Source organism: Myotis lucifugus, unplaced genomic scaffold (assembly GCF_000147115.1).
Source record: "Myotis lucifugus unplaced genomic scaffold, Myoluc2.0 scaffold_197, whole genome shotgun sequence".
Lineage (NCBI taxonomy): Eukaryota > Metazoa > Chordata > Mammalia > Chiroptera > Vespertilionidae > Myotis > Myotis lucifugus.
In genome coordinates, this window is record NW_005871245.1 from 694,527 (window position 1) to 719,296 (window position 24,770).

Here is a 24,770-nt window from a genome sequence, read left to right on the forward strand (position 1 = left end):
GAAACCTTGGGAAGAACTTCTTCATTTTCTTGCTGGGGCAAAGCTCTTTCAGTAGATCTCTCTTGCCTTTTACTTTTCTCTTCATCCTGTACTAACAGAGCACGTTCCTGTGTCTGCTTTCACGGTAGAAGATCAAGAAAGACAGAGAAAGATGAACAAAATGACAGATGGAAAATGCTTAAAAATGATACTTGGGGATGTGCAAAGGATTTGGGAAAATCTTTTGGACACTCTATTTTATTTTGACAATTTATCCCAGCAAAGTTTTTATAACACAATACTCAAAGATAACTTTTTTGAATGAACACTAGAAGTCCTGACAAATCAAGGAATCACTGGACTTCCTTACAGCATTTATTCCTCCTTTGAGGATATTCACATAAGAATTTGGGTCACTTTTCATTGTTTTGGTGCTGTCAATTTTTCTTAGATCAATTGGGCAAAACCAATAATGAAGCATTCTTCTTGCCATCAGAAAAGTTACCTTTATTACAAATAGAATGGCAGAATATAAAGTTACCCTCATATTTCTTCATATAGATTTTAAAAACGAACAGTTCATTCAATACGGCAATTAGCTTTTGCTCAAGGGAATAAAAACCTTAATCCTATACATTTTAAAGATTGCAAAGAAAAAATGTAAAAAATTTTATGTGCCTCCGAGGTCTATCAAAAAACCCCACTGAAAACCAAAACCCCACAAATTTACAATTATAAACTACCTTCCCCTTTCTCTTGGAATTATGATTAAAAATAAATAATAATGACCACCATGAAGGTTTATAGATCACATTAGGCAAATACTTTTGATACTTTTAAGGAGAGTTATTTTTTTACAATTGTCCAATTGTTAAGTTTTTCTCAAGTCCCTGCTCCCCGCCCCTCGCCCAAATTTCTGTACTCTGCCATCCAGTCAAGATAGATGTTATCTATGAAAGGAAAAACTTGGCTCTAAGTTCTCTCAGTTGAGCCAGCCTTCTCGGATCAGTTTGGAAGGTCGACACTGGTTCTTTGCACACCCCTAAGTGATATGTATCAGGGAGAAAGTAGCTGGGGGACTGGTCAGCAAAAAAGAAAAAAAGGAAAAGAAAGGATGCAAAATTATAATAATGATTTTTAACAGAAAACAAAGGGAGAAGAAAGACAACATAAAAAGAATAGGGTACAATTAAATTCATTTTCTCTCTGAAAACATATTTACATCTGCATGCAGCTTTTCAACCAGCCATGCGCCAACATAAGCAATTTGGAAGCTGCAAAAGCTGCAGCAGTGGAAATGTTATGTGTTAGGTCAAAAGGTGGTGGGTGTGAATTTACTAGTATCGCCAAAAGAAAAATAAATTAGCCGCTGCTGTTCAATTCTGGGGCATTATCTGCTTAGTGCCATGGCAAGAGCAAATTGTGATCGAGAAGCACAAGTAACAGCAGCTTTACCTCTGGCCCACCAACCTTTCTTTCCGAGGGAAGGACAGAGGTTTTCTTCACCTGGTCATACACAAATTATAAAAATTCAGTTGCTTTGCAATGCAACAACAATGCTGTCAAAGGTGGAAGAGGTATCCCCAGAGAACAGAAATATTGTTCTAATTATTAAAGAAAAAGTAAGATATGCCAGAAAGTGGAGTTATCCTATACAAAAGGTTATCACAGTACAGTTCCTATTTATTCCATTATTCATTTAGAGGGGTAATAAACACAAACATAGAGCTAAAGTTTCACAAGTATCCCCAATGATGTAATTTAATTTATAAAGAGTCACTTCTTTAAAGTCCACAGAATGACATAGCCATTCCCCAAACCAGTCCTGAGATGGTTTCTGAAGGGTTTCTATCAAGATATAAGATATTTTCTGGAAATGGAGACTGATTCAAATTTACCAAACCTCATCCAAGAGAATACTCTTTACTTTTTCCAAAGTAGTTGAGCATCTTTTATTATTTGCACAAAACCAAAAAGAAAACTTCTAGGAAACATGCAGTTACCAGGCGAGATAGAAACGCATTTTGTCCACGAGAAAAAGTCAGTTCAGGGGACATTCGCTAGATTTAGAATACAAAACTACGTCCATGTCCTTCAGGGCATGGAGGCCTCGAAGACAGTGAACAGGAACAACTGCATCCTGCATCCCTGGTAACTCTACTTAGCTGCCCATCGTTCAGGATTTTTCCACCCTTACTCAGTGAAACTGGTTTGACTCCATTTAGAGAATCATTAGCCAATTTTAATCACATTTTGAAAAATATAGAAAGTACCGTTTGTAAACCAACTTTTACTATCTTCTCCAGTTCCAGAAACTAAATAAGTTGGATAGTTTATCTTAAATTCTGAATATAAAAGCAATTTTTAAAAATTATTAAGATATCACTTTACCTTTCTTAACTAGAATTGCTATTGCTTTGGGTGGGGGGGAACAAGCGTATAATTTAAAGATCATTACAGTCACTCAGCAAAGTCATTGTGACTATTTATATAAATATTTAGCTCGGCAGGCTAAAGATTAAGTAAAGAATTTTTGAATATATGCTCAAGGTAACTTTTAGACATTTTCATTACACAGATTCATTTATTTGGGTGTAGAATTTCTACAATAGGAATGACAACAATAACAGAAAAAGAATAGCTCCTGGAAAGTATCTCTGGTTCCTCTAATTGTGACTATGTTATAAAGCAGTGTATTAAAAGTTTGATATTTCTCATAAAAATAAAATAAATCATCAACAGTTTTTCTAAAATTGAAATACAATAATTTAATACTTGGTATTCTGCATTCGCTAGCTTAGGGGCCTCCTAGGTTTATTATATAATTGTGGTCAACCATTCCAGACATTTTTAAGTTGTTCAAATGTTCAAATAAAGTTTTCAAAAAATGCTTATTCCTTTCTAATTTTGACCTTACTAAATTTAGTGTACTCTCTGGTCCTTGAAGGCACAGTTTGAACATAAAGTTCCGTTGGCTTATGGTCAATTTGTAAACACACACTAGCCAGAAGCATGCAGCTACAGAGAGAGTTCTCAGACCCTAATCATCTACTGGTAGCTCTAAGTGGCTCCCTTAATTAGACTGGGTGGTCCAAATAACTTAAAAAAACCAGTGTTTGATTACGAATGCCTTAAAGCTACAATGAACTGGTGAGACACCAAAGCTAAATTTCAGCTCTAAACTTTCTCTCAGATACAGAATATGAATATAAAAAACACTTATTTCACTAATTCTCATAATTGGTCACATGAATAAAGTACTCACTCCTTCTCCTGTTGGGATTTGGCCATTGATGTTAAGTGTTCGGAACGGGGAGTGAGTGGATAAGCGTTTATCCCACTCACTAGGCCGTGGTTCAGGTACAGATTCCATGAAGTTCTTTTTCAGTTCACTGATGCTGGCATGATGTTTTTTGATCTCTTCTTGACTTTTGTCTAAATCCTATAGTTGTAAGGGTAAAGATGCAAAACAATAAATATTCAGAGAAAAAAAAAGTACCAAGGGAAGCCCATCACAGATTATGAGCACTGGTAGAAAACACACCACATCCAGGGATAGATATAACTAACCCATAAATTGTATTCAAATTGTAAATATACAACATGGTATAATTGCTTGCCTTTTTTTTTTTCAACAAGGTGCTTTTCCTGGAAGCAGTGAAGCATCAAAACCCCATAGCACTTAGCAGTTATATAACCCATTAGAAGCTCACTCAATTTTACAACTCTCTTCCCATTATGACACAGCGCTAGATCTCCAACTCCTCATCCCAAGAAGGTAATCCCATACTCAATTAGCCTCAGCTTGATATAAACTGATTTAGGCTCAGCTCAGGCAGGATGGAGATAGCAATAGACAAGGAGAAACTGTTAAATGAAGGACACGGTGAAAGATTCAGTTTCCATCACTGACTGCCTTGCATTGGTGAGTTGCAACTGTACAATATTCCTCTATTTCTACCTAGAGATAGTTTTGCTTCCCTATTATTTAGTGGCTGTTGTTGGTTTTTAATAAACAGGAATAGTCCTTTCTTGATATAAGAATTTATTACTAGTATATAAATGTTGATTCTCTAAGTTATACACCTGAAACTAATATAATATTGTATGTCAACTATAATTAAAAGAAGAAAAAAAAAAAGACTACCTCTCTGTGAGAAAGTGATTGGCTCCAAGATTACAAAAAAAAAAAAAAGTTACTGAAATTTCAGGCTCAAGCTTCCAGAGCAGGTTGTTACTATCTCTGAATATTTACTTGGGGGTATGTCATATAAAGGCTTTTTTTTTCTTTGCCAATACTATTCATATAAACTAAAAGGCTTATGCTTTCCAGCCTCTGACAGCTTCACTTTATCCCTTAGTACAATTAAAAAATAGGGGCCTTCTTCTACTAAACGTCAATGAATTGGGAGTGATTTAACAAGAGTTCATAAAATAATTTATATACCTCCTTGACGATTTAAAATACCTCAACTGTTCCAGCAGATGTGCATACTAGACAACCAAGGGTAGGCACTTAAAGGGCATATTCTAGGAAGAAATGATCAAAACTAAGGTTGGTAAAGCTTGTAATAATGAGAAATATTAGGTTTAAGAAACGGGAGGTATATAACAACTTTCAAAAGGGAGATTTGGCCAGAAATAATCTGAGAAATACAACTTGAAGACAAAAACTCAAATGTTCTTTGCCCAAATTCTTCTCTGAAAAAACTCAAAAGATTTATACTTGAGATCAAAATATGTGGGAGCCTGTCACTTGATGGCTGCTAAAAATTCTGTGTTTGTTATATATCAAGGCAGCTCTGTATCCAAGAAAAGCATAACACTAAATATATCTCCTAATATGCTATGTGAATTTTGGGATTTGTCTTTTTTTTTTCTTTTTTACTCTTGTGGGGAACAGCCTCATTTGGAAAAAAATTAGAACTCATTGAAATAAAAATTTGTTTTAAAAGTTTTTTTCTGCAGCAATTTAGGCTTCAACTACATTAGATATTTTTCAAAAGCAGTGTCAAAGGGAAAATAACAAAAATAGCATAGGAAAAAAGAATCAGTAAGGCACATGACACAACTTTGATTCTGGAGATATTCATTCAGTAAATTCATTTAGTAGTCCATGCTTTTTATTTTTGCAAGAATGAACCATGTAGCCCTAGCCGATTTAGCTCAGTGGATAGAGCGTCGGCCTATGAACTGAAAGGTCCTGGGTTCGATTCCGGTCAAGGGCCCATACCTGTGTTGCGGGCTCGATCCCCAGTAGGGGGCTTGCAGGAGGCAGCCAATCAATGATTCTCATCATTGATGTTTCTATCTATCTCTCCCTCTCCCTTCCTCTCTGAAATCAATAAAAAAATATTTTTTTTAAAAAAAGAATGAACCATGTATATTTGATTTGCGGTCATTCAAAGAGAAAACTAACCCCAAAAGGGCAATCCTGTAGCTCCCCTATAAGAGTACCTCTTGCTTTCTGGGATGAAGTGTAAGTATAGCTCATGAACATGGGCTTCACCATGGGGAAACAACAGTTTGCACTTTTGTTCTATCTGAAAAGGCATAAACAAGCTCAGTCAAAGACTCTGTAGTAGGCTGAGCATCTGAACCCACCAGGCATGTAAGGACCTGTGACACAGGACCTGACTGGAAATTAAATCTGCTCGGGCCAAGAACAACTTAACATTGGGGGAGAGTTAAAAGAATGAATGGAGCAAAATATAAATGAGCAAGAGATGCTACGGTAAAACTATGACTCTCTAGGTTAACCTTTTAACACGGGAGTTTGTTACTCTTCTTGCCTAGCTTTTCTCTGGCTTGGAACCTGAGAAAATAAATGTTTCAATAACATCAGTGGTTTCTGAGGGAGCTTTCTCCATCCTTCTTAGCTGGCTGTTGGAAACCTGTGGGGGCACAGAGTAAAATTAAGAGCTCAAAGGGACCCGTTCCAAATAGAATTTGTCATAGACACTTGCTACAGGTTCCCTCTGGGAGATGGAGGAGGAGGAGGCGGTACATCTAAAAATTAACCCGACCTTATTTGTGCCAGAACAAAGCATTAGTGGGGGTAGGGTAGTAGAGGGAGGAGGGACGCTTAAAAAAAAACCCAAAAACTGCTAGAGTGACAGATAACTTGAGAGAATTTCCTAAGAGGGAAAAAAAACCACACCCAAACTTTTATAATAACTAGAGAATGATGGTTAGCCAAATTACTTTGGCTGTTTTCAGGTTAGACACTTTTTGATGCCTATCATATTTTAATTTTAGCAGCAATCAAACCAAAACACTTCATTAAATATAAAATATTCTCAAAAGGTAGTTAGTAGTTTTAATTTTCAAGCACACACTTATTAGAAATCCCCTCTCATGGCTGTCAGTGAAATGCTGGGGAAAAACACACCACACACAGGGACTTTATGAGTCTCAGAAGCCATAACACACCTCATGAAACAAATGACAAATATATGATTGGTACTGCAGGTTCCAGTTAAGAGGAGGCCACGAAACTGGCATGTTTGGAATTAGGAGATGTTACATTGCTGAGCTCAAGGAGATCAACTGAAATCAGTTATTTTTCCTAATCTCAGAAGAGGAACCATTCAGGTCTAGTTTTAGTTATGGGCTAAAGCAAAGAGATCTAGTTGCCACGCTTGAAATATCCTAGGGTCCAGCTTTGGAAAATCTCATGCTACATGAGGTAAATGTATGTAGAGCACTTGATATTGTACCCACCACATAGTACATGATTAATGAAGGCTGGCCATAACTTGTGTTACTTTCATCAAAGTACCTTATACATAGCAGGCACTCAAAATTTATGTTTTGACAAAGAATAAGATGAGCTTAAGTAATTATTAGAGACCATTACATTAAATCAGTGATCTATCCTAAAAAGTTTCTTTAATCTTCCAGATTAATAGTATTGACCACATTTAATATATGTTCATCTTTCAGGTCTCAGCTAAAATGCTGTCTCTTCAGAGAGAGAACTTTCCTATCCATCTTATTTACAGTAGATCCCTTTTATTAGCACAGCCTGTAGTTTATTTCCTTCATCGCTTCTATAACAACTTGTAACCATTTTATGACTATCTGTTTACTTGTTTATTGTTACTCTCTCTCCACTTCCTCACACTGTAAGCCTTCTGAAGGCTGAAACCATGTTCATCATCTTCCTGTATATTTATATTTCCTTTATAGCTAAGTTAAATCCCTGATATCAGAGTTTGTGGTTGTTTCTTTTGGCTCTGTTTTGAGTGGAATTGTAAAATAATTTGGTCATCAACTTCTATATGAGTTTTTTGATGTGTAAACTAACATAGCCTCAGTTTTTTCTCTATACAGAATAATTCATTTCCTTATTTTTTCCTCAGAGTTCTCAAAATCTTCTAATTAACTTTGTATCCCTATCCAATATGGAGCCCAAAACTAGATAAAGTATGCAACATAACTCTGATAAAATTCTCACCAATGTTGACTGTAATGGGAAAATGACCTTACAATTGCTTTAATCGACGGTATGTTGCTATTTCTTAGTTGGGGGGCGGGGGGGAGTAGTGTAATAGAGTTAGACAGGTCTACCTCAAACCCTAGCTTTACCAATTTACCAGTTCTGTGACCATATGGAAATTACTTAATTTCTCTAAGCTTCAATTTTCTCATCTTTAAAATAATAATCTCATACCCACATACCTGTTTTTATGATTAAACCATCTTAGGTCATAGTAACTACTCATTAAATGCTAGGCTCCCTTCTTTCCTTTCTGTGTCTTTTCCTTCCCTTTGACTGTCCTTCCATCATTTTCTGGTATCTCCAAAATTTTAAGTCCATTTTGAATTGTGGTCATTTCTCTTGCTTTTCCACACTCAGTTCAGAAGATAAAAAAATTGATGCTTGGGACATGTAGCAGTTTATACTCTTAGAAAATTCAATGAATTTTTTTTAAAAGAGATGTACAATTTTCTAAAAGTGGGTAAAACAATGGAACCACAAGAGGCAAAGGTATTCCCAATCATATATTTTTTAGATAAGTATGAGAGATGGAAACTAAAAAGAATCAGGTGAGATGGTTACATATCTTTGTGTTTACCAACATGCAAAAGCATTTTAAACCTAAAATTCTCCCATGCAATGGCATGCAAAACCAAACGCAGCACAGAAAGAAGAAAGGGGCATCAGCAAAGAATGCAGAAAGTTACAGGCAACCAAATGAAATAAGCTTCAAGTTCATACAAACCTCCAACATTAAATTGCTATGTCTGATATAAATGTTTTCACCATCTAGTCTCTCTCTCTTTTTCTGTGAAAATGAAAGAGGGGAAAAACAGAAAAGCATAAAAAATTAAAATACTGTTCTTGCGGGGAAAAACTGCAAATTGGCAAACCAAAAATTGTTTAAAATTAAATGTCCACAGCGCAGCAAAGCCAACATGAAATGGTCACAGAACCACAAGGACACACAGAGAACACGATTACCACTGGGAAATGGATGACCTTGTCCATGAACGATGGAAGAATGTGATGATGTTATTTAAACAGACAGTGCTCCTGGCTTCATTGGCTTCTTACATAATAAGATGTTTTATGTTCATTTTTTATATTGAGCTGTTTGAGGGGTTATCTTAACACATGATTTTAAGAAGCATTAAAACTCCACGTTCCTTCCTGTATCTCTGGAATAGATAAATACTTTAAAACATTATTTAGCCCTAGCCGATTTGGCTCAGTGGATAGAGGCTCGGCCTGTGGACTGAAGTGTCTCAGGTTCCATTCTGGCCAAGGGCACATACCCAGGTTGTGGGCTTGACCCCCAATAGGAGGCATGCAGGAGGCAGCTGATCAATGATTCTCTCTCATCACTGATGTTCCTATCTCTCTCTCCCTCTCCCTTCCTCTCTGAAATCAATAAAGAAATATATTTTAAAAAGCATTATTTAGTTTTTTGACATATTTCATACATACTCATAATGCAATATGTACATCTCTAATACTTTTCATAAGAAAGATCTATTGGCATTTTATATATGATCATTCAATATTATATTCAGTAGAAACTGATTCATCTCACTCTATAATTGGGAAGAAAGAGGCAGAGCAGTCAAACCCAGTCACTAACAGTACTGGGAAATGCTATGATGGTTTCCATAATAAAAATGTATACAATATTGCCAACGATTTCAAGAATATGGTGCCACTGTGAAATATTTCTTATAAAATTTAATAAAGGATAGGTTTGGCCTTTGCTAATCATTTTACTGTGTTTCAAAAGATATTTTTCTACTGGAAAGTTTATTTTAATGAAATTTTTCAATTATAGTATAGGATTATAATGTCTTTTGTATCGTGTGTGTGCATATATGCATACATATACACCTATCTTTACTTGAAAGTAATTTCTGATTAAGAGAAATCAATGAAAAGAATGGATCACTGTCTTTTTAATGCACTGTAAAAGTCAGCATGGGTGATGCTAATGCAGTTTTGTGAAAGTGAAAAATGGCTAACCTTCCTCATTCTTATCAGATCTTCAGTTTTTTCTGCAAGCTTCTGTTTTGCCATTATTAAAAAAAAAGAAAGAAAACTGATAAAATATTGGCTCATTAAAGTTAGTTGGAACCTTAATTTAATTTAATTTTTTTAAGGAGAGGGGAGTTGGGGAGAAATAAAAATTGAGGAGGGAGGGGAAAAGGAACAAGTGGCCTACTGGCACAAACCTGTGTTTGGTCACCATTTGAGGTGGGTACTGTGACCTCGATGTGGGTTTTTTCCCCCTACATTTAAGAAATAAAGTGGTTAAAAACATTTTAGGTGAGTAGGTTCCTATGAATAGCATTATTTTCAAAAAAGCCGCATCTGTAAGCTGGTTGTAAAATAAGTTGATATGTAATCATCATGATGCAGCCTTTAGGGGGTGTAAGAGGGAGGGTCATTACTCTCAAGGGCAATCTGTTAGTTCATCACATTTTCAAGGCTGAAGAGGTAATATGGACAGCAAGTGATCAGAAAAGAAAACTAAGGTAATTATCCTACTGATGAACATTTTATACTTATTTATAAAAAAGTACGTACTAAAAATAATTAGGCTTAAAAAAGCCATATGTTTTTGTTTTGCTTTTTAATGATCTAGAGGTACCTTAAATAACATTTAAAAACAAATTTACAAATGAAGATACCAATGTATGACATACATGATAGTTAGAAACAAAAAGAAAATCTTTGCAGTTAAAGCACACATATAACACCAAGCAGGTAAATATAAAACATTTTGTTAGTTGACCAATATATTTAAGGAGGCAGTTTCACTCTCGAGTTTATTAGACAACAAAACATCAAAATAAACTTAATCCAAACTGTTACTGATGCATGCAATTATTACTAAGGCTGGTTTATAAATACGCACACACAGGGCTCAGCTGCAGTATTCAACATTCTATAATCTCCTCTCTAGGCAGCTGGAGCCCATCTGTTTGGTGAATGGGTAAGATTCATCCTTAATACTAGGAAGAGAATAACTAAGGCCTCCTGCCTAGCTTTGAAATACCTTTAGTAATAGTCATTTCATATACCCCAAATGGAGTAAGTATAAATAAACAAACACTAGACAGACTATTAAGAGAAAGCATAATAAAGTGAGCAATGCCTAATGCACTGGATATCTCAAAATTAGAAAACTGTTTTTATTAAGGGTCAACTCAGATACTTTGCATCAAGTTCTTTAAAGAACCAAATCGATCAGTGGGTTTATTTTTAACACACTTGGCAGCATAACTTCAGAGTACAATGTCATTGTGCTATTTTCTCTAGAACATAAGATAACACCAAATCTTGTGACCCTGTCAAATCAGAAACACATCCATAATAGCACTTTTAACTACCAAGGGTAATTAACAATTTGGGTCAGTTCTATTCTGAATCCCAGTATACTGGTTATGTGACCATTAGCAAGTTATTTCACCTCTCTGAGTTCAAGTTAGTTTAAGTTTTTTATTGATAAAGTGGAAATGATATTTTCATAGACTTGTGAATGCTTAGCAAATGGTAGTTTTTAATCATTTTGTAAAGCTTAAATTACTTGTGTAAATGAATAATTATATTTTTGCTTTGGGTTCCTAGCAATCCAACAGCAGAAATTGAGAGCCTCTACTTCGTTCTAAGAATGGAGGCCAAGTAGCAGCAGTAGTTCTGTGTATGCTCCCTACAGAGAACCTTAAATGACAAGATGTACACACCTGCAAAACAGGTCTTGTCAAATGACTCAAGATGCCAAAGAGCTCTCTCTATCTGGCACCAAATTAGTGTTAGATAGTGAAATTTACACAGCTACAAGACTACTTTATTACTGTTATTGCTTTATATAAAAATATGGCTCAAGTAAAAAATATGACTCAAGTAAATTCCATAATTATTTTTTAACTGCTACAAATAAAATCAACTCAGAGTCATCCTTAATTCTGTACTATATTATAGTAATAGGTGGTTATCACAGGTGGTTTTCAGTCTGATCTCAACACAAGTATCTCAAAATAATATTATACAGAATTAATTGGCAAGAAGACCTCTTCAGGCACTTAAATGGGGACCATATACCAGAAAGCGATCTCTCCACTCTGCTGAGGTCCCAAGAGCAAAGGGAACCTTTCTTGAAGATACTTGCGTCTGCTTATAGGCAAAGGAATCTTTTGTCATTCAAAAAGATTCCCTTGTCAACTCCAGTAATCCAACACTTTCCAGTTAGTATAACAGAAGTGCCAGGTAAGAGATCGTAACTTTAAACTGGGTAGTCTAACATGAAAAAGGCACTATTGACATTGAACTGGATGGCTGGTGTCATGCACATTTGGCTGGTACAAAAATGCAAACACCCATCATTCAATCAAATGTTTTTTGTTTTCTCTCTGGACTCAAGTTGATCTCAAAGGACAGTAAAAACTGTATGTTGTGTTGCACAGTTTCTTTTTAATACCATCAACGCAGAGCCAACTTGCCCTCTGCTCTACAGATAAACTAGATGTTGAACTGACTCCAAAAGAACAAAATTAATCCATCTGCCAAGGTGAGAGCACTTACTAAGGTCTTATATGGTTTTAAATTTCTAAACAGACATATAAAGACATCATTTTTCTTATAAAGACTGAGTCGATTAATTTCTGTTGTCAAAAGAGAGATTTGTATTTACTTCAATAAATCTGAACTAGCACCTCAACTCCCTCACCACTTATCAACACATAAAAGATCAGCCCAGTTACTGTTACTCCTGGAAAATCTGCTAATTAAATTAGTAATTTTTCAATACGGTTTGGTGACTAAGGGTACAATCAACTCAGAACTATAAGTCAGTCAATAGCATAACCTCTCCCACATACTGGATCTTCCCCTTTTTGGAAAGCAACAACCACATAGATGCAATTTATGTAATACCTGGATAATCTCTGGCTATGTTACACACATATCAACTTAGGGAAATCAAATTGTATTTTTATCACACTAGCATGGCTTACTCTTAAAAAGGAATACAGATATTCCTTCTGGATGAGTAAAACATTTTTAAAAGCAGATGATCACAGTGCTGCCATGTTTTATGGACATTATTATTATTATTATTTCTTTTTTAGATAAAAGCTGAGTTAAGGTTGGGTCATGTGAAAACTTCTGAATAGCTCACAGTCTTCATGACATTGAAAACATTCTATGAAAACATTTTACAGGTTCACGGAAGATACTTTCTTTAAGAAAGAGTAAGGGAGAAATAACTTTGTAAGGATTCTATAGGAATTAATGCTTTGAAAACCTTCCTGGTCAAGCAGTTAACACCTCTAAATGGGAAAGTTAATTTGCCAGATACGTGGACTTAGGACATACCTTCCACACTTCTGTGGGCTCTGGCTCAGCTTGCTCAGGTGGCACTTCTTCCTTTTTCACTTCAACCTTCTCTGTTTCCTTCTGTGCTTTAGAAACCACTGTTTTTTTGGCAGGTGCACCTGGCACACTGCCTTCTGTGTCCTGACTCTGAGCAATGGCCGGTGCAGAAGTGGGCCGAGGACTTCGGTCTGTTGAATCGACAGCCGCTGTTATGTGAGAAAAGGAAAAGAGAATAAGTGAAGGCAAGAGTCACTGTACCACTTCAAAGTCACCAGGTGACCATATGAATGCTACAGCGTCCAGTGGACTATCACACAGAAGGTACAAAAATAAATCATTAGTACTGCTCAGCCAGGTAATTGATGGCAATAAGAAAAAAACTAAAATGTGCAGGTGATCATGTTCCATTAACAGGAGTCAGGGGTGGAGGTGCTGACATCAAAATAAGAAAAGAAATGGAAAACTCATTTTATTAAAAAGTTACCAAGATTGTGTAACTTAGTAATCTGTTTGTTTCAAGAACCTGTAATGCAGTCTATGTAGAAAAAGAAGGGGTTTAATCAAGTCTTATTTCTTCCATGAAGCCTCTTTGAAATAAAGATCTATGCCCGGCTGGTGTGGCTCACTGGTTGAGCATTGATCTATGAACCAGGAGATCACAGTTCGATTCCCAGTGGGGCACATGCCCGGGTTGCAAGCTCAATCCCCAGTAGGGGGCATGTGCAGGAGGCAGCCAATCCATAATTCTCTCTCATCATTGATGTTTCTCTCTCTCCTTTCCTCTTCCTCTCTGAAATCAACAAAAATAATTTTTTTGAAAAACAAGTAAAGATTTATTCACTTATAGGTAATTTCAGGAACCTAAAAGTATATTCTAGGAAAAAGGAATAAGCTCGATTTCTTCTGTGAAGCCTCCTCAGAATGATTACAAAATAACTCGGTACATGGATCTTTTTTTAAAAAATATATTTTATTGGGGTTTTTTTACACAGAGGAAGGGAGAGGGATAGTTAGAAACATTGATGAGAGAGAAACATCGATAAGTTGCCTCCTGCACACCCCACACTGGGGACGTGCCTGCAACCAAGGTACATGCCCTTGACCGGAATCAAACCTGGGGACCTTGAGTCCGCAGGCCGACGCTCTATCCACTGAGCCAAACCAGTTAGGGCAGTAAATGGATCTTTTAAGACAGTATGCTTCTGATGCTTGTTTAAGGGTAAATCTTTGAACACAACACTTTCCTTTTTAATAAGTCATGTGATTAAAATAATATGAATTCAAAATGTTTGGCTGTTAGTCCTTGGGAAAAAAAAACACACCAGAAATACCTCCAACCTTTTAGGTTCTGTCCCACCATCTCCTTGAGTCTTATCAATTTGTATTATAACTCCTATTCTCGAATATATTTAAGCCAGCAGCTCTCAACCAGGAGTAATTTATGCCTCCCACAGAACACATGGCAATGTCTGGAGACATTTTTGGCTGTTACAACTGGGAAGAGAAGTGGAAGGAGGTACTGGCATACAGAGTGTACAGGCTAAGGTTGTGAGGTTAACTAACCTTTTAGAGAGAATATTCAATATAGGTTTATGACAAAATCTTGATCTCTTCAGAGTTTTGGTTTCGACTATTTGACAGCTAAGTTTCAGATCGCTTATTTCAAAGCAATCATTCACACTCTTATGATTTTTATCTTCCGTCTTCCAGGGACTAAAAGAAAACATCTATACACTTTGTAGTAAAATCTCACTTACCCAACAGTGTCTAGGATTGCAGTGTGTTTGTACATGATTTAATATTTCTGATAACAATTCATCCTTGCATGTACTGAGACTTTTAAATTTTAATTATTTTGCATGAAAACCTTTACAATTTGTATCACACATGTTTCTGCCTTCTTAAACAGAGTAGACTGAATTTAACTTCTCCTGATAAATTTAGACTTATAAATAGTAAGGATTAGGTAAAACAAAAAAAATTCCATGAATCAGAACGGATAAAAAAATGAAACTCACAACTACTTCATATACACAACACCAAGAAAGAAATGCTCATAACCCTATAATGATCTTCAGTGAAAGAAATCATTCCTCAGAGGACACACAGGTATAAGAGCAGAAATAAAATAACCTACTTTATCTTTCGATGAAAACTCTGCCCTGTTGCAAGTCCCTGCTTCTCATGGGTGCTCTAAGCCAGTCAATGCAAGAATGGCAGATGGTAGACCAATTCTAACAACACAGGGGAATGTGACAAAATATTTTGCTCACAGTTGTGTTGAAGTATCATTATACATGTGCATTCACACCTCCTCTCAAAGAATTAATTCAACTCTGACTGGCATTGCAGAAACATAGCCCATGCTTTCACCATGTGTTATTTTGCTACTTGCGTTTGGTTTTAATACAATACTAATATTGCAGAGCCAAATGATTTCTGTCTCCAGCATTCCTAGCCCTGGCAATCTGTACTGCATGTGGAAAAGTAGGTAAAAGTGTGGAAACTGGCAGCTGAAACAGAGGCAGAAAGTTGCATCACTAGTAAAATGTGGAAGATATTAACTCCACAGAATACCAGGGAAGGCATATTCAATGGCTATAAAAATACTTTATAAACCCCAACTATTAATAACTTTTAATGTCATACCTAAGTCTTTGTATTTCTTTTGTTATGGGTTAATATTTCAAGAGCATGTGGAGCAAAAATTAATTATGTATTTATGGATATGCAATTCAAGTGAAAATATAACCTGGGAGCCCTGGAGAGAACTTTCTTTCCTCTTCTCAATCAGACTACTACAAGCTATGGATCAGAACAGAGAATCATGGCAGTGACTGTGGTCATTGAGATATAATTCACACACCATACAATTCACCCAGTTAGTGTGCATAATTCAATGTTTTCAGTATATTCACAGTGTTGCAGGTAGTGAATACTTTTTAAGATGCTTTGGCTCTTCAGTTTAATGAATTCTTTTGTTAACTAATACAAGACCTTGATGCGTCTGTAGAGAACATTTAACCTGAAAAATTCAATTATTTCCCATTTCTGGAGTGCTGGTTGTGATAATCTTATGAACCCATTAATTCCAGTATTATATTGCTCCCCTCTGACAACAGAAACTTAGACATTTATATATTATAGCAATAAAGAGTAAAACTCAAAACCATCATGTTGAGGAAAAGGAGACTTAACTTCCAGTTCTAGCTCTGTAACTTACTAGCACAGCTTCTGCTAGTATAGTACAGGCACAATAGGTATGCAATGGATCAGTGGTTCCATTACCAGAGGGACCCCACATGAATTAGCTGTGGATCTTAAAAACGACTATTTCCCAGGTCCACCACAGACAGATGAGACATCTAAGAGTCAGGCTTGGGGATTTGTTTAAAGCTCCAAAAAATGATAGGAATGTATTCCCCTGGCAAGAATCGAAGAATGGATTAACTTCCTGGTTGTGTGACACTCGCAAGTTATATAACTTTTTTTGTGCCCTAGTTTCCTCATGAGCAAAACAAGAATTCCTAAATGTGTCTTGTTACTAAATAGGAATATATGGAAACGGCTTGAAAAGCAAAAAGGGCAACAAAAATATAAGTTGAAAGATCCTTGTCATCTTTATTAGCTATCCTTGTGACTTACCACTCTGTCATATACACTGGGATCTGAACCAGTTTTACTTCTTCAGCTAGCAAAGAAGATGCTCTGAGCACCAGATATATCAATACTCTACTTTGGTTACTGACTTCTGAACTTTTATTTATTAACCACCTTTTCTTTTCTTAGTGGCATAAAGAACTGAATATGGCTTGTTACTTCATTTCAGTAATGCTCTCACATCCTTGATACTGAGAAAAATTCAGACAGATCTTCGGTTAGAATACACAATCACGAAACTTATTTATTTTCTCCCTATTTTAAACAAAATTTGGAGATTCCAATAATAGGACTGCTTTTTCTGTATATAATTGCCACATGACAAATGATCTAAAATAACTGATTGCTCTAGTGAGGCAGACCCTTTTCCTCTTTTCTACTTGAAAAAAACACAACTATTTAAAAGCATTCAAGAGGGCCCTGGCCTGGTGGTTCAGTTAGTTGGAGCACTGTCCTATACACCGAAAGGTTGTGGGTTTCATTCCCGGTCAGAGCACATACCTAGGTTGTAGGTTCAATCCCCAGACGGGATGCATACGGGAGACAACCAAATGATATCTCTCTCTCTCTTCCTCTCTCTAAAAAGAGAAAAAATCAACAGAAACATATCTTTGGGTGAGGATCAAACAAAAACATTCAAGAAGGCTTTAGTTCAATATACTACATTAAGTTTCACTCTGCAGTAGAGGTTCTGAATTCTAATTCTAGTCGTGTTTAACCTCCTACTACCTATCAGTGGAACTTTGGTCTAGTTACTACTCTCTCTGAACCTCAGTTTTTCTTTGCTTAAGATGATTCCACTGACTTAGATAATTAGTGAGATCCATTTCATTTTACCAATGACATTCTTTAATTTGGTTCTCTTATAGATAACTGTACTTCCTTTATCTCTCCCTAAAGAGTAAGATTCATAGGAAATCACCAAAATTCAATACAAACCTCCATCAAGGCTCCGGGATGCCCGTTTGCTTGCTGTACGCTCGAAGTGTGGGGCTGGCCTGTCAATCAGAGCACTAGCTTGTCTGGTTTGAGCTTGAGTTCGGCCACTGTATCGAAATTTGGATCCCAGTGCAAGAAATTTGCTTTTAGGAAGGGTGTCTGTAGATGTCAGTCTGGGGGGAAAAAACCATAATGATCATATAATATATTTAATCTCACTCTACTGAGACTGTGAGATTAAAGACAAAAATCTAGATTTTTAAAAGTTTCAAAATTTTCAGTTTCCTTATAGTTACTAAGACATATTTTAAATCAAGCAATCATTATTTTAATTCTATGTCATTTCTCCAAGCAACATGTATAATTTACTTATACTAGTATCATCTTATATTTTTATATCTCTGTAGACAGGGCCTTATGGTTTTCAAAATCCTTTTGTAGCACTGTAATATTTTCACTATATCCTCGTAATATTGTTATCATTTTATTGATAGAAGAAAGTGAACCTCAAAAAAGAAGTTACTTGCTTAAGGTCACATAGCTGTAAAGAGGTTGGGCAGTAACAGAGCTCTTTTTCTTTCCTTTTTTTTTAAGTTTTTTATTGCTTAATGCATTACATAAGTCTCCTTTCTCCCCCATTGACCTCTCCCAGGCTGCCCCCAACCTCAGCAAATCCCCCCCCCTCCCTCCCCGCTATCTGTGCCCATTGGTTATGCTCATATGCATGCATACAAGTCCTTTGGTTGATCTCTTACCCCCTCACACCTCCACCTTCTCTCATAGGCTGGACAGTCTATTCGATGCTTCTATGACTCTGGTTCTGTTTTTGTTCATCAGTTTATGTTGTTCATTATATTCCACAAATGAGTAAGATCATGTACTATTTATCTTTCTATGACTGGCTAATTTTGCTTAGCATAATGCTCTCCAGTTCCATCCATGCTGTTGCAAATGGTAAAAATTCCTTCTTTTATACAGCAGCATAGTATTCCATTGTGTAGATGTACCACAGTTTTCTAATCCACTCTTCTGCTGATGGGCATTTAGGCTGTTTCCAAATCTTAGCTATTGTAAATCAGAGCTCTTTTTCCACTCTACTAGAATAATTTTGTCAAATGCACTCCAAACTCAATTAATCCCTGGTAACCTATTTAATAGGTTATTTAGTGTATTTTCAACTCAGTGAGGAACCCCATCTTCTTCTTTTTTAAAAAAAAATATATTTTATTGATTTTTTACAGAGAGGAAGGGAGAGGGATAGAGAGTTAGAAACATTGATGAGAGAGAAACATCGATCAGCTGCCTCCTGCACACCCCCTACTGGGGATGTGCCCGCAACCAAGGTACGTGCCCTTGATTGGAATCGAACCCGGGACCCTTCAGTCCACAGGCCGACGCTCTATCCACTGAGCTAAACCGGTCAGGGTGTGGAACCCCATCTTCTTATGCAGTACCCTGTGCTCTCTTTAGTCACAGTATTTACTACACTGAATTGAAACAATTTATGTGCTGGTCTCCACTTATTCATCCTTATGTTTTTCACTTCTGGCATAGTGCCTGGCATGAATTTGGCACTCAATAAATGTTTGCTGAATAAATACATAAATTATTACATCAAATACTATAAAAAAAGTATTTTTTCCTTGGGGATCGTTTATTTTAATTCAGCAAATACGACTTTCTTTTATGTAATGAAGCATTACATGTTAATATAGCCTCTTATTTTGATGCAATGGATTTAAATATGCTATCCTACAAGTAAATACACTGGTTGTAGCTGAAATCTATAGCATAGATATTAAACACTCAAAATAACTTTTTTCTTTTTTTTTACTTTTCCTTACCCTTTTTAAAAACTCTATTCTATTGGTTTGATTTTAAAGAAGAGGATGATTAAAGCATAAACAAAAATCTTAAAGTCAATGATTAAGATTCTTTAATTGGGTATAAAATGTATCCTGTTTTATTTTTAAGTGAGAATTTAAATGTTATTTTCCCTGGCTTTTCTTCCTGTCCACTGTGCTGTAATACTAGGTATGAAATGAAAAATACAACTAGAAGGAAAATATATCATGATTCTCTCTCTTGAGAGCCATTTGAGAGTCAAGTTTATTTATGAATGATGTGACATGAGGGCTTGGATTTGCTTCAAAATAATCTAGGAAGTAGTGGGCAGAATTGGGTGGCATAATAGATAAAACAAGACTGGCCTTGGGATGATAATTATGGAAGCTGGGTGATATGCATTATACTAGTCTCTTTACTGTACTAGTCTCTTTACTGTTGTTATGTATGCAATTTTCCATAATAAAGAACTTTTCTTAAAAAGGCAAGCTGACAATAACAAGCTGACTCTCCTTTCAATACAGTCATTTGTCTAAGGTCTGTGTTCTCTGCTAGACTGTATGTTCTATCAGGACAGGGACTAGAACTATCTTGTAGTATATATAGTCTCAGTGCCTAGAACAGTACCTACACTGAGAAAATGCTTGGTAAATGAAGACGGCGGGGGGGGGGGGCGGTTAATGATATGGCCTCTTGAAAATCAGAGGAAAGAAAACTTTCTTCTGATCATCTGATACAATTGAGCTTCAAAGATGGTTCTCTGTGCTCCCTTTCTGGGTTGATTAGAGCCAAGATAATGATCAGCTTCATACCTTTCATCTTTCAGTTAAAAAGCCCCACACAGAAAGTAGTTAAGCACTACTTAGAGAAATTACATGTGGAGGTAGTCAGGGTACCTCCTCCTGATAGGACTGATTTCAGCTCCAGTTAGAGCAATCACAGAGCCCCCAGTAAACACAGGTTCCTATCCTCACTTCTCTACTCCTACTACCATACACAGAAAGGTGCTCTGGGAATGCTGAGGCATGTTTTTCAACCCAAAGGAGAACTGGATTCATTTTGTCTTGCTTAAGACGATCTTACCTGAGCTAAATAAAAAAAATGCCAGCCATTCAAAGAAGAGAATTTTAATAGCAGACTTAAAACAGAAACTTGCATAAACAACGTATCCTTGAAAAATACTGAAGTGAGAACAATACCTGAAAAATGTGTGATGCTCTACACAGACTTTCCATAATTTCTTAGCTGCTCGGTAACTGGGAAGTTTGAATCCGATGGTACTTTCATACTGTTCTTGCTATAAAAACACAAATAAACATTGAACATAAAGGATTATTTGACTATAGTGATAAGGACCACAGAAATATGGTACTACAGAAAAGGTCATCAAGAATAAAAAGGACATCCCTAAAGGCATAAAATATTTAAAATATTTTCCTACTTACAAAAAGAAATTTACTCACCGAGGTGGCTTTTTCCACAACAAGGAAGCCAAGAAATGCATCTTATATTATTTATGCATCTTATTTTGCTCAGAAACACACACATACAGAGTACATTTTTCTGGGTCATCATTAAGTTACCTTTTGATTGTCCAGACAGGGCTCTTTCTTAGTCATCATTTGCACTTGGGATACTAGACTACTTAATGCTCAGGGAATGAGATAGTAGATGATTCCTCCAATCAATCAATATTATTATGCAATTTTACGTATTTATTGTTTTTTTAGTAATAGGAGCTAGAGATGAAACATTTTGCCGGTTTGGCTCAGTGGATAGAGTATCGGCCTGCGGACTGAAGGGTCTCAGGTTTGATTCCGGTCAAGGTCACCTACCTCGGTTGCAAGGTTGCAGGCTCATCCTCAGCCCTGGCCCTGTTCAGGCTCATGCAGGAGGCAACCAATTGATGTGTTTATCTCACATCAATATTTCTCTGTCTTTCCCTCTCTCTTCCACTCTCTCTAAAATCAATGGAAAAATATCCTCGGGTGAGGATTAAAAAAAAATTTTTTTTAAAGATGAAAGATTTTGGCTCTAACCAATTCTTGAATTATTAATTGCCTTCTCTCTTTTACTTTAATTGATCATTAATTTATCTTGATACCTCTTTGACTGAAGCAAACCATATCCTGCTAGTCTGCTTTAAGCATACTTTTTTAAGATGGAAAGGAAACTGACATTTATTTCTAGCGCCTATTATTGCCAATATGCTATGACTAGATAGTATTACACATGAAAAAACTGAGGACAGACAAGTTACTTCTCAGTTTCACAGTTATGAAGTGGCATAACCAGAATTTCTTGGTTTCCACTAAACCATGCTACTTCCAAATCATCTACTATAGTCATAATACTACACTTATTGAAATCCTCCTGTTGTTCCTGGGTTGTGTTTCTTAAAATAAGAAATCTGCAATTTTAGTATATATTATATAGTTGACATTTAAAGAAACCAAAACTTCTATTATCAAATTTATTAAAAAGTGTGTGTGTGTGTTTGTGTGCGCGCGCGCGCACGCGCGCCTTCCCACAAAAATAAATGGACTTTTATTCACTGTCCCTACCCCCTAGAGTAGTGCATGGCACAAAGAATGCCCTCAATAAATATCTGTTGACTGAATGACTCTTGGTTTGAAACTCTTTGACAGAAGACAGAGATTGTTCTGTGAAAGGCACAGGTAAATAATTATGGTACTAAATAAATGCTTCAATGATCATTCTTATGAGATTTTTAAGGCTGAACAGCCAGTATTTCCATGCTCAAATAATGAGCCATTTCCACCAGCAGATGGTGATATACACACACAAAAAACCCTCTAAATTAATATAATGTTTTCCAGCTTAGACCTTTTGCAGCTGTCTTCTCATTTGATCTTCAAATCAACCCTGACAGAGAAGGTATTTTCCACCTTTTTTTTTTTTTATTCAAAACCTCTTCTTCATTTTATTTTATTTTATTTTTAATTTTTTTATTGCTTAAAGTATTACAAAGGGTATTACATATGTGTCCCTTTTTTTCCCCCGCCCTTGACAATCCCCTGGCCTCCCCTACCCCCCAGTGTCTTATGTCCATTGGTTATGCTTATATGCGGTATTTTCCACCTTGAATGATAAAGAAGCTGAGTCTTAGATTTCTCCAGGGTCTTTTACTTAGTAGGTGGCAGAGTAGGAGGTAGAACTTTTAAAAAAATTTAATTCCTACTTAAACAATTTTCCTTTATACATAGTGACTATTTAATATAAAAGTTAAATTTGGTCAGCATTAATATATCCTGAAACTTGCCCACCAACTAATAATTGAATTATCTGACACAAAGTTAAACAACTCTATTAAAAATCTAGAACTTGAGCCTGGAATATATTCCCAGTAACTATTAGAAGCTACGCATATAAATACATTTTAATTAAATGAGTAAGAGATTGGTGGTAAAAACATGAGTAACTTAAACTCCTCAATTTAAAAATCTCATGCTACTCAATTTAAAACGATTTTCCATGAAGATTTTACCTGGAGTAAACAAGGAACAAGTTTATCAATGCAAGTTTCACTTTTGGCCATGGTATATTTACTTACATAAAGAGAAAAGCCCAGAAAACCAGTAGCAAGGAGGAAAAGCAGCATTACAGGACTGATTGAGAAAATAGAATATCAGCTCCTGCATAGTTAACTATAGAGAGACCTCTTAGATGACATAACAAGAAAAAAAGGAAGCGACGAGATATTGTAGACATGGTCTGTGTTTGATTCGGGGGTGGGGGGAAAGAAACACAAATTCTATACCTCTCCAGGCCGAATCTTGATAAAAAAGCTGCTACGTTTATAAGAAATCTTCAGCACTTTGGGCCAAGGAAAGCGGTTAATTCTCAGCTTATCTTTGTAAACCAGAAGGCCACTAGAGCAGACACCTAGGATGATGTCCACTCCCTCCAAGTCCTGAAAAAGAGAAGCATTAGCAGTTCAGTCTTGAGCAAAGTGCTTAACACACTGCTATTACTAGAGAATCTGAAGATATCAACAACCAAAAAGAGTTACAAAGCATACCATGAATAATAAAGCTTAACCTAACATAATAATCCATGGGACTATTCGGTCTATGTAAAATGTCATTACTCTACCACATTAAAAAACCCCCACAATGTTATTACCTATCACAAATATCTTTAAAATGTCCAAATCAGACACAGTAATTCTATTTCTGTAATTTGTTTCAAGAAAATAATTCAAATCACAGAAAATGCTTTATACATGAAAATATTCAGAATGTTGTAAGAGTGAAAAATTGGATATAACCTAAGTACCCAACCTCCGGGGTTAAATTATTGCCCATTCTTTGGTGAAATATAATGTGACCATTAAAATAGTTACATAGATGCCCTGACCGGTTTGGCTCAGTGGATAGAGCGTCGGCCTGCAGACTGAAAGGTCCCAGGTTCGATTCCGGTCAAGGGCATGTACCTTGGTTGCAGGCACATCCCCAGTAGGAGGTGTGCAGGAGGCAGCTGACATATGTTTCTTTCTCATCGATGTTTCTAACTCCCTATCCCTCTCCCTTCTTCTCTGTAAAAAAATCAATAAAATATATTTAAAAATAAAAATAAATAAAATAGGTTATGTAGAATTTGGGAGATAAATGGGAAAATAATTATGTTATAATGTTGAGTAAAATAAAGCAGGTTAAAGCTGCATATATAATTTGATCACAACAATATAAAAAATATACATAGAAGAAAGATGAATATAGCAAAACATTAACAATGGTATTCTTTAGTTGGTACAATTGTAAGCAACATTTCATTTTAGCTTTCTATATTTTCCAATTATAGTAAACATGTATTTTAAAAAACATTTACATATCACTAAACTAATACATGTATGTAAAAAATTCAAATACAGATGTGTGTAAAATAAAAGTAAAACTCTACCCTCTCCTCCCACACTCCTTAACAGTAACCAGTAATAATTTGATAATTTCCAGGATTATCATCCTATTTTCCAGGTATATACAAATATGTTTGGGTAAGACATACATACATACATATTACTAGTAATCAGTATATTATGTAATTATATGTATATCACCTTTATAATTAGGTAAACAACTAGAAAAAAATTACAATCCATTTCTTACGGGTGGAAATTGTATAGTAATCATTTCTGTATTACCCCAAATACTGTCTGTTATTGACAGCATGCTCAATATATGTTTACATTGAGTTTGTTACCTGCCTGCATTACTATTCATAATTTATTATGACAAATATCAGTAAATTCTTTGCTTCTGATTTACAAGAGTTTTGATTCATTTAAATTGACAAATTAAAGAATTTCAAGTTATTTTAGTAACAAAATACATTAGGTTTAAATCTTGAACCAGTAATATCAATTATTTCATTCATTATTGGTGATTCTGAGGGAACATCTGCTTTTCTTTTGTCCAAGAAACACAGACATGAAAATATCTTACACTGAAGGAATCAACTGCTATAAGAAGCAATA

The 24,770-nt window shown here is 35.8% G+C and overlaps 1 protein-coding gene across 1 annotated transcript in view; it reads right to left on the reverse strand.

The window, feature by feature from the left end:
• Positions 1–24,770, reverse strand: part of EPB41 (erythrocyte membrane protein band 4.1) — a 91,350-nt gene that overhangs the window by 34,743 nt on the left and 31,837 nt on the right. Inside the window, 7 exon segments of the mRNA XM_023761024.1 lie at positions 3,245–3,421; positions 8,208–8,270; positions 9,685–9,741; positions 12,830–13,035; positions 17,429–17,601; positions 20,473–20,570; positions 23,055–23,207. Coding sequence (XP_023616792.1) covers positions 3,245–3,421; positions 8,208–8,270; positions 9,685–9,741; positions 12,830–13,035; positions 17,429–17,601; positions 20,473–20,570; positions 23,055–23,207 — 927 coding nt within the window.